This window comes from Scardinius erythrophthalmus (genome assembly GCF_964197995.2).
Source record: "Scardinius erythrophthalmus genome assembly, chromosome: 16".
NCBI lineage: Eukaryota > Metazoa > Chordata > Actinopteri > Cypriniformes > Leuciscidae > Scardinius > Scardinius erythrophthalmus.
In genome coordinates, this window is record NC_138236.1 from 23,359,757 (window position 1) to 23,375,552 (window position 15,796).

Genomic DNA, 15,796 nt, shown 5'->3' on the forward strand with positions numbered 1-15,796 from the left:
ATATATATAGTACTGGGTTGGACCCCCTTTTGCCTTCAGAACTGCCTTAATTATTCATGGAATAGATTCAACAAGGTGCTGGAAACATTCCTCTGAGATTTTGGTTCACATAGACATGATATCATTATATTTATGATGTGAATCTCCCATTCCACCACATCCCAAAGGTGCTCTATTGGATTGAGATCTGGTGACAGTGGAGGCCATTTGACTTTAAGAGCTTCCTATTGGTTTAAGAGTGCATTTTAAAACTTTATTCATAACTTACAGAGCTTTGCATGGTCAAGCACCCTACATCCAGGATTTATTACATGCACACACCCCTCGGTCTCTGAGGTCTTCAGGCCAAGTCCTTTTAACTATTCCCAGAACACATCTTAAGACAAGAGGTGACTGTGCTTTCTGTGTTGTGGCTCCAAGGCTATGGAACTCTCTCCCTTTAGCATTGAGAACAATGGCTTCTGAGGAATCTTTTTTTAAAAAAACCTGAAGACACATCTTCATGGACAAGCTTTTTAATTAAAAATATGGTTTGGCATTTATTACATTTCTATGGTATTTGTACAGCTGTTATTTTATTTGTTTTGATATTATTATTTTTTACTGTAAAGCACTTTGTGACCCTTCCTTGTCTGTGAAAGGTGTTATATAAATATACTTTACTTACTTAATGAACTCACTGTCATGTTCAAGAAACCAGTTTGAGGCGATTTGACCTTTTTGACAACATGGTGCGTTTTACTTCTGGAAGTAGCCGTCAGCAGACTGTCCACTGTGGTCATAAAGGGGTGGACATGGTCAGCAACAAAACTCAGGTTGCGTTTAAACGATGCTCATTGGTAATAAGGGGCCCAAAGTGTGCCAAGAAAATATCCTCCACACCATTACACCACCACCGGCAGCCTGAACCGTTGATAGAAGGCAGGATGGAGCCATGCTTTCACATTGTTTACACCAAATTCTTACCTTACCATCTGAATGTCGCAGCAGAGATAGAGACTCATCAGACCAGGCAACGTTTTTCCAATCTTCTGTTGCTCAATTTGAACTTCAGCAGATCGTCTTGACCATGTCTGCATGCCTACATGCCATAGAGTTGCTGCCACGCAGGATGATTAGAGATTTACATTTTCGCTTAGCCCATGTTACAATAGCTTTACTGTCATCTGCTGGTGAAGTGCTGTAATGACATTACGAAAAGCTATATAAAAAAGCAAACAACAGTCTACCATGTTCACAGAACCCCAAACCTTTATTTTCACCAAAGTTTGCACACACAGAAATGAGAGGGGAAAAGACAAGTTTGGCAGCCGGAGACACTTCAAGCATATTTATAGAAGAGACAGTGATCTAAAAAAGAAAGAAAATGAATCGAAATAAAATCCTAATCATTCAGTGCATATTCTGCATCTGCCCATCACTTCACCTCTGGAGAGAAAGGACACAAATGCTCGGTCAACCTAACATGGACACACACACACTTACAGTACACACACTCACTCCAATCTCACCAAAATAAACCAAATAGAAAATAGTCACACGTCGTCAAAGGCTGTAGTTGGGAGTATATGGGGATACATTCAGCTGGTAAAGATGTTACCTATTTTATCAAGCCAAACACAAGTCAGAACATTCGGGGAGATACAACTCCTTTCATTACACCGCTGTACTAATGAAGATGTCCTGCTAAAGACAGATGACAAACAACAGCCTTAAGAGCCGAAGGCCTGAATCAATGTGTGGGTGTGGAGCAGGCCACCAAATAGAGCAACAGGATAGGAACTGGCTGGTTATTCTTTCCTTTCCTTTTAATATAATGCAGGCGATATCAAGCTGTCTAGTCCAAAGGGTCCAGAAAGGGTGCACTGTTTCCAATCGTCAGCCAACAAAAGAGTACGTTTGCAGATGTCGACATGCAGATGTTCATAACATTTCAAGAAAGGGATATTTCATTTCACAGAGGTTAAGCAAAGGAACTAAAATACAGAATTTCAAATGAGACACTATGAACATGTTTTTATTCGTTTCAGTACTCATATCTCAAGCTATTTGGTCAGGAAAAAGTAGCTATGTCTTGATCATGCTGTATATAAACGTAAGTGCAATATATATTTAAGAGTCTTGGGGTATGTTTGCTTTTTAAAATGTAAATCTATGTTGACCTGGGGCCTGAGCACTGAAGCTTTTTGCATTCTTCACAATTACACCAAACTTCACATCATTTAACACTGCAAACGTAAGCGAGCAGCTTTCTCACAACACCAAAAACCTTTCACATGATCAAACCAGACGTGCCTGAATCGAAAAAACAAAACATAAAAACTGAGAAACTGACTTACAATAATAATAAAAGAATTAACAATGTATCGTGTAGATCTGATACATTTGATTTGTTATCATTCAATCTGATAGATAGATAGATAGATAGATAGATAGATAGATAGATAGATAGATAGATAGATAGATAGATAGATAGATAGATAGATAGATAGATAGATAGATAGATAGATAGATAGATAGATAGATAGATAGATAGATAGATAGATAGATAGATAGATAGATAGATAGATAAAAAAAGATGTATTTACAAAATAATACTTGTGTCTTCCCATTACTCTATGAAATCAAGCAAGACCGTTCAAACAGTATACGAGTGTGATACTAGTTGTTTTGACTGGTTTTGACCAGTGGTTGTGTGTGAGTGTGCGTAAGCAGGATAGGATGACAGGATAGGATGACAGGTTGGCTGATGAAGAGTATGAGGAGGAGGAGGAGAACTTCATGCTATTAGCTCTTCCCTCAGCTCCTTGTTCCTGCGGACAATTGCAGCATGTCGCTCCTGATAGGACCAAAACAGACACATAGTATCACATACTATAATACTGATCATTAATTTAAGTATACATACGAATAATTAAAGGTACACTAACTTTTTCGTTGTTCAAAATTAACAAAATGTAAATGAGTCAATACATCAATACAAACATGTTTTTGTCTTACCCTGATTCACTATGGTAAGCCTATTATAAGTGTTTATATTTTAGACTGTGATGGTTTTCGTTGGAGATTGCGTACATATGTCACTCGCCGTGCCGATCTCCTCATATTTGTGAATAGAGAAAAATTGCTCTGGCTTCTTTGATGCGAGTGTGGTGTGGGAAAGGCATAGGTTAGTTGTTACAGCGAGTGAGAAAGGTTGACATGAAGCAACTAAACTTTGGGGAATCACCAGTTAAAAAAAAAAATCAAACAGAGGAGAGTCTTCTGGCAAAAAAAGAACGCAACAGAGCTCTTAATAAAACTAGGGATGCACCGATGTGAAAATTGTGGCCGATACCGATAACCGATATTAATATTGCTGTTATGGCCGATACCGATATTTACCGATGTCGATATCTCTGTATAGAAAACAAATTTTAATGATTATCAAATAAAGAGCTATTTTCCAAAACACTTTTTTTTTTTTTTTTTTTACTTTAGAAATGACTGATATTGGGCATCTTTACCTGTAGGCTATGCAAAATATGTCACACATACGAAACATGCATTATATTGCATTGCATATAATGTGTGCTGGTCAACTTGTCTAAAATTAAGAAACCCTTAGAAAACAGAAAAAAAAAACAGGAACATTGTGTACAATTAAGATAGGCTACTTAATTTATTATTCCAATAACCAAATATGACACTAAATACCACAGGGAAAAGGGCTTCTATTTGTGACGGGCTGTCTTTGCCTTTGAACATTGCACATTTTAAACAGGACAGGCATTAGCTGAATAAATGTTAGCCAATACAAACATATTTATAGAAAACAGTTGACAATGAATAGACAGGAGTCCAATAATAGCATAACGAATCACTTATTCTAAAAATAATAACAAGGCTATAAGTCGAATCCGACATATGGGCTGTGTTAACAGTAAAACGTCCGTCATTTAACGAATTTTAAAACACGGATGGATAATACAAAATGCTTTCTGACATTTTGATAGAAAAAAAAACAAGCAAGAACAAAATTTAAACTTAGCCCGTCAATTTTTCATTTTACAATTATCTTCTCTCTCTGTATGCGCGCGTCCGTGTTTGTGAGGGAGAGCTCGCGCAGCACTGATACAACGGTAGCCTACTTTTTAATCCATAAGTAACGAACGCGCTAGTTTTCATACAAAATAAATATGTAACATAATTAGGTAGGCTACTTTAGTTATTATAAACACAATAACGTAACACATGAAGGCTACGTTTCTCAACACTGAGAATGAATAAATAAACGCCTGTTTCTCCACTCGCGCTTATCAGTAATCCACAAATCACACGTGCTGTCACTTTTGAGAAAAATCTAATTCGAACGGGTATCAAATATCATGCAATATATTCAAATATCTACGAGTCAAAAAACGATCAATCAAAAATGTTTCATGAAGAGGGAAAAAACATAACTGCGTTAACAATGTTACTGACGGGACAGTTCTCTGTTACGCACGTCTGAAAGCAGCACTAAAAGACAGCTTTAAAACTTTCACAGAGACCTCAAACAGAAAGCACAAAGCCTGTCTTTAAATTTAATTTCGTTTTGTATTAATTGTATCTTAATTTTGATCAATGTTTCATCCAAAATAAATAAGAAGTAAATAATAGAAAATATTATTTAAGGACAAGGAGGCGACGGCGCGTGAACTGAAGCGCGTCTCAAATGAACCGAAACCTACCTGCCGTAGTTCACAGACCTAAGACATATATAGAAAGCTTGAAACATCTATTTTTAAACAGAACAATTCAAAACGAAAGAAAACAGACTGTTCTCTGCTTATGTCATCTGTATGAAGTGTGTATTTCTCTCAGGTGCATTCACTACTGCTAAGATCGCGAGTCAGCATCGTCAACTTCATCTTCAACTTCACACGTCAAATATCGGCCTGTTCACATCGGCCATATTTTGACATCGGAACGATACCGATGTGTAAAAAAATGACCATATCGGCCGATATTATATCGGCGGCCGATATATCGTGCACCCCTAAATAAAACGACAATCAACATTGGCTAGGATTTTTGGAGATGGCGAGAATTGAGCGATTAGAAATGATGTAGAAGCGATGCGGAGATGGCGGTTACTCAACAGGTGAGTAAAGTATTTTATTGAACAGATTAATTGCCATATGCAGCTCTCTATCAGAGTTCATTGTAAAGCATTATCTATTGTGAAGGGTCATTTCATTAGGGTCGTTGTAACGCTGTGCTGGAATTTATTTTTCAAGGAAGTACCGTGTCTATTAATGGGTAAAGCTAATTCCATCTAAACTGATTATATCTCTTAAAGGAACACCCCACCGTTTTTTTAAATATGGTTATTCACCATCTCCCCTATATTTAGATGGGTGGGCGAACGCATTTTTGTCTCAGTGCATGCATTGTCTTAGTCTGGCAGCGCCGCCGCTAGCTTAGCTTAGCATAATAAATGGAATCCTTTGTTGCCGGATAGCATGTCGTGTTCCAAGTGAAAAAAAAAAAACAGCAGTGCTTTGCCTGTGCTTCCCCCTCAATATAGTCCCAAGTCAATATCTGCCTAGGAAATCGCCTAGTCTTAATCTGCATCGCTATTTGTACTCGTTGTGAATACGCAGGCCACAAGAAGTAATTAAGTTTTTTTTTTTTTTTTAATTATCACTTTTACTCACGACATGCTATCCGGCAACAAATGATTCAATTCATTATGCTAAGCTAAGCTAGCGGCGGTGCTGCCAGACTAAGACAATGCATGCACTGAGACAAAAATGCGTTTGCCCAACAATTTAATGTAGGGGAGACGGTGAATAACCCCTATTTCAAAAAACGGTGGCGTGTTCCTTTAAGCCTATAGTGAATGTTTTATTAGCAGTAGGATAATCTCTCTCTCTTTTAAGTAATGAGAAAGAACCATATTCATCCGCAGTCACACAGAGCTGAAGCACAACCAAAACAATGTCCTTCCACAAAATGAAGAATTCAGGGCCAAAAGTTACATAGTGTACCTCTAACTAACAAACTAATTTATTATTATTTATTATTAGATATAATGCAATAGTATACAAAATACGCAATTAACTCACTATATATATAATATTTGAAATAATTATATATATATAGTGTGTAACGATTTTGCTCACCTTCTCATGCAAGCGATCCATCATGGCTGCCAGGTAAGCCTCCCGGTTTTCCTTGATCTGCTCCATCTTCAGGATGAGCTTTTCCTCTGCCATCTTGCTGAAGTTGCTGTTCTCCTCCATGGCTTTGAGCAGCACATCTCTCTCATGCTCACGTTTCTCAGCCAGAGCTTTGAGCACCTGAGCTTCCTGGGACTGTTGAGGACAGTCATTATATACATGAGCATTCAAGCATTAAGGCATGGCCGGGCATACATTTCCTGAATCCTGAAGGTTAAATGGATTTCAAAGTGGTAGAATAATATTTATTGATGCATTGATTCATGCACACTTGTCTGTGTTAATAAAATTCTAAGCTTTATTGCTACAGCTAAGTAAGCTTCTATACATTCAGTTCCACTCACCCTCCTGCGGTCCTCAGCAGCCTCCAATTTCTTCTGGATGTCTTCCAGTGACACATCCCGCTTCTTTGGAGGGGAGGTGATGCTGTGGGCCACATCTGACACAGGTGAGGGCGGTTTCAGGATCACCTCGAAGGCCTGGCCTGATGCCCTTTTGTTTATGGGCTTTACTTCCATATCTACAAGACAATGACCAATGTTAAATGACCTCACTTAATAAAGCAGGCATAGATTCAATGAATGCATGTCAGTTCATTATGGAAGCCCATTTCCTCCACATAAGAAAAAAAAAGTCAAAATTGAGACATACTAAGTCATAATTATGCCAAAAAGTAGAAATGACAACATGATAATGAGATACTATGAGATAAAATAGATACTAAGTCATATTTATGAGATAAAAAGTCAAGTTGACATTAGTCGATTATGAGAATATTAGTTGAAATTATTACACTAATTACTAATTAAGTTACAAAGTCATAATTCTGAAAATTTTTTTAATTTTGTCTTTTTATCTCATAATTTAGACGTTTTGTCATCATTTCAACTTATCTAATAACTATGACTTAGAATGTAATAATTAAGACTTTTTATATCAATGTGACATTTTTTCATAATTGTGATTTACTAAAGGATGATTTTTTTCTTATGTGGTGCAAATGGGCTTTCAATTAATTTATTTTTCAAATTTCAGAGCATAATTAATCAAGATTCTGATCAAGAAATTATCAGCATTTTAAATATGTTCTTATATTCATTTATTTATATTTATTATATAAAATCTTATATTTCCTTATATTTATTATGTCAAATGTATTATTTATTTTATAAAATATCATTACCACTTCACAACAAAGCCCCAGCTAATGTTAACTAACAACATTGACAAAAAATGTACAATACATTTGTTACAGTAGTTATTAATCTTTGGTAATACACATTTGGTAATAAAAATACAACTGTTCATTGTTAGATCATGTTAGCTCAGGTAACAGAGACAACTTTTGATTTTAATGTTTTCGTAAACGCTGAAATTAACATAAAAAAATGTATAACTATTTTTCATTGTAAATTCATGTTAACTAATGTAGATGACTAATGCCAAGAAATGGAACATTATTGTAAAATGTTACCAAAATAGCATACAACATCCATTTCATATATAATATTATATTGCTTCAAATGAAAACTAATATGTTCTCTCGCTTACCTTCAAACTCACAGACGAGGTTGTTGCGCGTCTGTGGGCTGAAGCAGGAGCAAATGAGCGAGAGCATGGACAGCTCCTTCATCTTCTCTTTGTATGCTGGAACAACACAAAATTGGCCCCTTGTTAGTCGTACACACATCCACTATAGGCTACTCAAGCACAAATGTGCTGAACTTTACAGGCCGGAGCATATCATCCAGTCTCTAGAGGATTCAATTGGGGGCTATAACATAGGCTACCCTGTACTTCATCTCTGAGTGTCTGTCTCTATGATGCTTCAACTGAGTGACTGATCGACACTGCTACTTTAGCTACATTAGCTCTTTTCAAAAGCTTATTATTATCATCATTACAGCTATGAACAATGAAAAAAGTAGATTCATCAGGAATTCAGTGAACATACATAAAAAATATGGGACATTTCGAAACACTATCACTATATATACACACTGAAAAAAGTGTAGGATTTAAGTTTTCACTCAGAAAATTGCTTGTAGATTTCACAAATACAAAGAAATGGCAAGCAACACTGCATTAAATGTGAAATTTCGAAAAAGCATTTTCTTGTGAAACATACTTCGATAATCTATGTTTCATTTACAACAATCATTTTGTACAGCTTAGTGGATAAACGCAATACTGAAATACAACAAAGCATAAAAATGGAGTCTACTGAGAGACTTTTCTCAAACAAATGGAGCTGGCAGACTCATGAAAAATGCAGCAGGCACACTAATGACACTTCCCCTTTCCTGCCCTCTGTAGCCTTTACAGATTACAAGCACATTAGCTAGAAAATTACAGTCAGACATCAGTCAGACTAGACAAGTATAAGAAAATAAAGTAAATATGATAGTCATCAAGTAGTTCTAATCTAGGATGAGCTACATATCCCATACTTGCGATGTCCAAATCACACGCAGGAGCAATTTCCTGCCAGGGTCACATACTGGTGTCCAAAATAGTGTCAATACTTATTTGTCCGGTGCTGCAAAGGCCACCATGCAGCATCCCACTGCTGCAGGGCTGGCCGGTCTCCCAATCTACGTCTCCTCTGCCTCCTGCAACTCTTAACAATATCAACAAGCAGGCCCACGGCTCAGGAGCCTTACACTGATCAATGCATCCTGACAGAACAGCCCATGATATATTCGGAAAGTCGACTTTACTGCTTCAGTAATTCTACAAGATACCCAGAGCCCGAAAAAAAAATGCACAGTGAAATCCGCCCATGCCATCTGGTCATGAATTGCATGGACCAGACTCCACAACAAAATAGAGGCTGATTTTACAAGGGAAATAAACACAGATCATTTAGATTTTTTTTAAATCTATTTTATTTACTAAAATGAGCAGAGCAATATCAATGTTGTTATAGCCTATTATAACAATGCACGTGATGAATGAGCCAGGCCTGTGTGTTATATCTCTAGACGAGCCTTATTAGTCTGCTTTCAGTTTATAAATGCATAAAGTGGATATTTTAAAACATAAAATGGAGTATGAATGAGAATCTGTCACCTTATCCTTGATGCCAGTTTATGACAGCACTCAGACTTCATGACTAACAAGGACGATGACATCCATAACAAAAAAGCTGCTCTAATTTTCACGATTACTCCTTATTAAGCAAGTATCGCTGGTTAAATATGTCTTATTAAGGTAAATGCTCCGTGAGGAGGTATGTGTGTGTGTGTTTTTATGGCTATATTGTCTGGGCAGCGTTTCTTGGGTGCGGTCTTTCTGCATTATGATGCGAGGCAGCAGGAGCAGGTGCGCCATCGCCAATCATCTTCCATACATGCCACTATATTCAGAAATGTACGAAGTACGCCATTTATTCTAATTCATAATGCAAGGTACAATCACTTCACTGAATATTCTAAACTATATTAATGGGGGAAATGCCAAACGTACCTTTCTAGGATGCCTCCGATCATGTAAACGTAGACTCTAGTCGCAGTTAATTGCTTATAGCTGTACAATGGGTTTCATGCACGAAAAGGCTATATGTGAAAAATATTTTTAATATAGCATTGTATATATTCTATATAGATGGTACATGGTATAACACTCAGTGGATCTTTTCATGGACATATTCAGTCTCCACTGACGCGTTTCCAAATGCAACAATGGATTAAGATGACAAGTGAAGAAATGCGCAGCACGTACCGATAGCTGTTTTGGCCATGGTGTCCTTTCTTGAATCCGTGTTATTTTCCACAATGGTCGTGGTTTGTACCAGTGGCGTTGAGAGCGGATGATGCTTAAGGCACTGAGTCAGCAGAGCACAATGAGGAGCGCGGAGAGATGTGAGGAATGGGAGCGGCTGACTTATGATCCAGTCCGCGCGCAAAAGCAGATTGGCCACAGGCACACTTCACTTCACTGACGTGTGTGGGAGGAAAAAAACTGGCCTGCATCTCATCGAGCGCTAGATGCTGTAACCATCGCAGTCCACTATATTTTAGCCATGTACTTGGATCAAATACACCATTGAAATCAAAATCGACTATATTTTTTATGGAATATTGTAGTATTCTGAATGATTTATCCGTTCACATCATTTTTTGTTTTGATATGCCACCGTAATCTTTAATAAAAATAACTTCCCCTCCATCTTGCAACGAAATCTCTTCTCCGATGACGTGTTTACTGCCGCGGGGGCGGGACAACCTGTCACTCATATGACATCACAGTAGTCGCAAACAACAATGATCCATTCAATTTCATTGATCCATTACAAGGACAAAATCAAATATAATATTAGCTGTAATATTAAAACCCTGTTACAAATGTTTATAATTTTAATTTCGTAACAATTAATAAACATCAACATTAAATAAACTAAATCATAAAAAAGGCAAAATTGGAAACAGTTTTTATTTTGTTAAACTGCCACTTTGGGACCAAATGTTGGTTTAAGAAAGATATATAACACAACACTCTAATACTGAAGTCCTTGCACTGGCTCGCGTTGATTTTAAAATCCTTATGCTCACATATAAAGCACTGCATGGTCTGGCCCCTCAGATCTGTCTGCGCTTATAACTTTATATATTCCTAAGCGTCATTTGCTCATATTCATAGACTCTGGAACCCTTCTCATAGAGATACATAGCTTTTTTTTTTTTATAAATATTTTGTTGTTTTTTTGTTAAGCTTTGTTTCTCTATCAGTTCATTTTTTTTCCCTTATATTTTTTATTGTGTAAAGTGCCTTAAGGTGCTATATAAATTGAAGTTTATTATTATGTGTTTTTTTACAATAACTTAATTTGTGAGATGAGATGGAATGAGATTTACTTGTCTTGTGTGATGTACAAAGGGTGTAAATTATGTTTTGTCACAATTTTAAGCAATGTTACATTTTTGTAATGGACCCTTTTCACAGACTGTGATGGCGCGTTTTAATGGTCATCAGCAACGTAAATCCTGCTAAGTTTATTTTTAGTATTTTTACTTCTTTTTTACATTTATGTACATTTATAATATAGGCTATTATACTTTGTATTATATTACCTTTGCAATAAATTATAAAAAAAAAACTAGTTAACGGCACTGGGTGTTTTTAATACAGCGTCTATGGGAGTGAAGGTAAAATCGACATCTTCCTCTCTTCTGACTGCCGTTTTCAATCTCCATCTATTTTTTCCTCTTTTTGAAAGTTGTGAAAAAACTAGCAACGAGTTTTTCTTTTGCTATTTGAGCAATTGGGAACACAAAAATATATATTTAAAGTTTACCCAACTATGATGACCTCCTCTTCTGAGAAACCCGGAAATGTGAAAAGGGTTAGGGAAACCATAGCCTAGAAATCTAGACGCACCCTAGCGGCAGCAAAATTTATTTTGCAGCCAGGGTAGTCTAGCAACTCTCCGTTGACTTTCGGAGCTGTAAAAACCTAAATTGGGTCAGGCCAATCACATCGTGTACAGAGTAGGCGGGGCGGGCTTAACATAATGACGACAGAGTTGCGACGGTTCCCTGCTACTTGAAAACAAAGAATGGCTGCTGCTGCTGGCGAACAGTCTTTTGAATCGGCTTTGGCCGCGACTCTGGAGGACTTGGAGTTAAGTTTTTCTTTGAGAAAAGAGCAAAGAACGGCACTGAAGTCATTCTTAAAAAAGGAAGATGTGTTCGTAGTTTTGCCGGCCAGATTCAAAAGTTGAATCTATCAACTAACGTAAGCTCCGCTGTTGGGAAAACGCTCTGGTTGGTGAAAGCGCTGTCCTATTGCGTGCAGAGGCAATTTGAAAGACAGCCGTTTATCCCGCCCCTCCGATTGAGCCGTGTCTATGACGAGTTGCCAGACCTAACATCTTGATGTAGGTCTGGCTTGCCAGGCTAGGGAAACCAAGCATAATTAAACAAATGAAATTGATGTAATATGCTAAAATTATTACATTGTTTCATTTCAATTGTTGGATAAAGTCATAAAGGTCTAAACCACCATGCTAGGTTAATTTTATGTTAATAACAGTAAATATACATTATATATATCTAAAAGGCTTGCATACAAACATAATTGCTGTTGAGGCAACTCAGTGGGCTCCGAGACTCAGTCAGACATTTCTATTAATATTCTCTATTACATTTTCATATTTTAATATTCTAATGTTCAAGTCTTAATGGACTTTGATGTGCACTTCAAACACTTGTTTTTTGCATTTATGAAAAAACAAATGAACTTCATTCAACTTTCATTTATTTAATTATTTAATCTTTGTGGGGGTTTTTTCTCAGAATGGTGTAAAACAAAACATTCAGTGACATAATTAAAATAACACTTTGCATGTTAAACATTGCAAACTTAATGAAATATTGCATAATATTTTAAGACGATTTTGATCATTACAGTAGAATTTTACAAACAGTTTGTTTGTAGCAAAACCATACAGTGACACACATAAGCAAGAGAGATTTACTGTTATTTATAAAGGCTCTTTGGACTCTTATAAAGTAACTAGTGCTAAAACTGCTTAGTTCTCTCTCATTTCTAAAACATCTTTCCCTTTTACACAACTACTTCATCAGGAGTAGTTTAAATACAGCGCATTTTAAAACAATAATAAATAGCCGGTATTTAAGACAAATCAAACCGTCTAGAACATAATGTGCCGATTACCATTTCAAAAAAAAGTAAATGAAGCTCTTATATTCAAGGCATGAATTTATATGAGCTTGTAAGTAACCAGTGTTAAACCGTAGAAAATGTTTAAGATATTTATGTTACTTTGGTCATTTTTTATGAAATTGGTCAACTTATAAGAGCTGCGTTTTTTCTTTTTACCATATATTAATATAATCATTGTCCTGATCAAAACTGCACTATACTGTTCCCTACCTTCAGCTCAGGACTGCTCTGAAAGTTTGCTTGGAAAGCTTTCTGACTAGTAGTGAACTAGCTTTTCTTGGAGGCTTTCAGCTTCTTTTTGATGTAATGTCCGACCAGGGCCTGAGGTCGCTGCTGGTAGTTATTCAGGACGTCATGAGAGCTGGTCAGCTGGTCTCCTTTCAGTCTGTCCAGCAGTGTTACACACACAACCGCAGCTGAAAATACAGGAAAAAAGCTCTTTCGTATTATCAGATCAAAACCAGTCCACAATAAACAACATTAGCAGGCTTAATGTCTGACTGACAAGAGGTCAAAAGCAGTCAGCTCAAACAGACTAACTGCAATAAAAGATCATAAACCTCTAGCACCCATTTCAAATGCACATACGCCCATTTGCATCAACCAAAACAACCTATGGAACAACACAAACTCGTGGATGTATTACTCATTAACTTGAAGAATTGGCGTGTTAAAGACGACATACCTCGAAGATTGCTCAGTTTGCACATGGCCGCAAACACAGACGACTCCATCTCAATGTTACGAACCCCAGCGGCATAGGCTTCGGCAAGATATCTCTGTTTATCTTCTTCGCTGTATGAGCAGAAGGCCCCATCCAGCCGTGCTTGACCTGTACAAAGACAGAGCCTTCAAATACAGCAAACACCTCAGTGCAAAATTATCATAACATTTTATTATATTTAAGAGTGTATTTGAAAATAATTCTACCTTCGTAGAAGTCAAGGGTGCACATTGTGTTACCAATGACGGTGTCAAACTCTGCAAGGTCTTTGCCACACTGAAGCAGCTCCTCTGCAAGTTCCCCGTCGAGTTCTGTGCTCCTGACCACTGGTTTACCCAGGATGATCTGCTCAAGGCGAGGCTGAAACACAGAATCCACCGACTGTTTGGTAATCAACACAGTCCCTGGCTTTAAACCTGACAAAAGACAGACAAAAAAACAGCTCAAAGACAACTCTGAGACTCAGGAAATGATTCACAAAAATCTCCTGGTTTACAACACCAGGGTGAGGTCAGAGCTGATTTTGAAAGCATGGAAACACCCTTTTGACTAAGCAGTTCAATGGTAAAAGCAGTGTACCTATTCCACCTGACGTTCCGATGCGCACTACGGTGACATCAGTGCAGCGGGCATGGTACAGGAGCTTGATAAGCTCATGCAACATTATAGAGATTGATGGGATGCCCATGCCATGCTAGAACAGAGAATATTTAATGTTAATATTCAGACAAACTTCATTTGCAATGACGTAAACCTCAATCGATCTGACAGAGCGCGATCTAAATTTAATTACGGCCTGATTGAACGGGATGGTGTAGACCTGAAAAAAAATGAAGCATGTAAACGCCTGAATGTGATTTCTCAGTCAGATTCAAAATGATCTTGTGCACATTCATTCCCATTAAAATGAGTGCATGTAAACATACTTAGTTTCACATAATCCTTCAGTAATCATTCTTATATGATGAGTTGGTGCTCAAGAAACATTTACTGACCCCAAACTTTTGGAATAGTAGTGTACAGATGGATGAGTTTGAGTTCACTCACACTGACAGACAGAACAGGCCCAACTTTGTACATGGCGTAGCGATCGGTTCCTGCACATATATTTGGATATTCTGCGTTGGTGCCTGAAAGCCCCAGTTCTTTGGCAATGTATTCAGTGAAAGACTTCATCCTCCATGGACTTCCCCCTACGCACACAAACTGAGACAAAAAGTCCAACCAAGTGAGTTAGACAGACCCAGATCATTCTGAAGGTGTCATGTTTTAGAGTGAAAAGGAAATAAAGTAAAGTTTACTTTGACATCTCCAAACATCGCTGCCAAGTCGTGAGTGGATGTTCCCAGGTTAAAATGGTAAAGGATGTCATCTGTCATGGAGTCTAAATGGGGATTGTTCACATATATTGACCTATTCAGGTAAAATACAAGTTTGACAGTTAGGTGTGAAACAGCATAGCTGTTGGTTATTGTCCCTAGTATTACGAAAACGGTTTAAAGTAACACTTTAACAACACACCATAATATTAACAGTCAGTCGGGAGGACTATAACCCAGGGGTCGTGAGAAGGGCACTGTGAGGAACATAATTTCCGTTTTGTATCACTTCTCATAAAACTGAATGTAATTTAAACAGAACATTTGTGTCCAGCGAATGAAATCTGTCATTTATCCAGTGCGCTATACAATGCTTTGAGTTGGGTAAAGAATATGAAATATTTACATAAATTATTCAATGGCATATCAAACGGAAGGGCTGAAAGCCCATGGCATAAGGACGTAAATTACACACTAACACATTAGATTCATTCGTACCTAACGCATGCTCCATTCTTCTCTTCATCCTTCTCTTCATCCAGCGGCATTTTCAGTTTTCTCCTGAGATGGACACATCAACAGATTACTTTTCCACGTAAAAAAAAATCATCTGGTATAACAAATAAATATTACATCTAACTTATGCAGTATGAACTCTGTCGAACAATAAAATTGACTGAAAAGCATTCCTAAAAGAATAGTCTCTCTCAATGAAGCTCAGTGTTCGTTACCGTAAGATGTTTATAACGCCTCCTGACTCAGTGTCCACCGGGAAGGTCACTTGATGAAATACGGTCCGTTTCTGTCAGTAGCGGTTGTTGTAAAACATCCGGCTATGCCGCTGGTGTACGTGACGCCAC

General features: G+C 37.4%; 2 protein-coding genes across 3 annotated transcripts; both read right to left on the minus strand.

Moving 5' to 3' along the window:
• Nucleotides 1-1,235: 1,235 nt before the first annotated feature.
• Nucleotides 1,236-10,065, minus strand: stmn2a (stathmin 2a). The gene is made up of 5 exons (XM_081389392.1): nt 9,930-10,065; nt 7,758-7,853; nt 6,551-6,726; nt 6,150-6,341; nt 1,236-2,839 (listed from the first exon to the last, which is right to left on the minus strand). The coding sequence occupies exons 1-5, from the start codon at nt 9,946-9,948 to the stop codon at nt 2,780-2,782; spliced, it is 543 nt and encodes a 180-aa protein (XP_081245518.1). The 5' UTR covers nt 9,949-10,065; the 3' UTR covers nt 1,236-2,779.
• Nucleotides 10,066-12,449: 2,384 nt separating this feature from the next.
• upp1 (uridine phosphorylase 1) lies at nt 12,450-15,796 on the minus strand. Of its 2 annotated transcripts, none has more exons than XM_081388381.1 (8): nt 15,668-15,796; nt 15,435-15,497; nt 14,919-15,030; nt 14,665-14,823; nt 14,197-14,311; nt 13,824-14,033; nt 13,579-13,725; nt 12,450-13,309 (listed from the first exon to the last, which is right to left on the minus strand). In XM_081388381.1, exons 2-8 carry the CDS (start codon nt 15,482-15,484, stop codon nt 13,161-13,163), a joined length of 942 nt encoding a protein of 313 aa, XP_081244507.1. In that variant the 5' UTR covers nt 15,485-15,497; nt 15,668-15,796; the 3' UTR covers nt 12,450-13,160. The 2 variants fall into 2 exon arrangements, with proteins under 2 accessions (XP_081244507.1, XP_081244508.1); XM_081388382.1 differs by having other exon boundaries at nt 14,919-15,001; nt 15,668-15,794.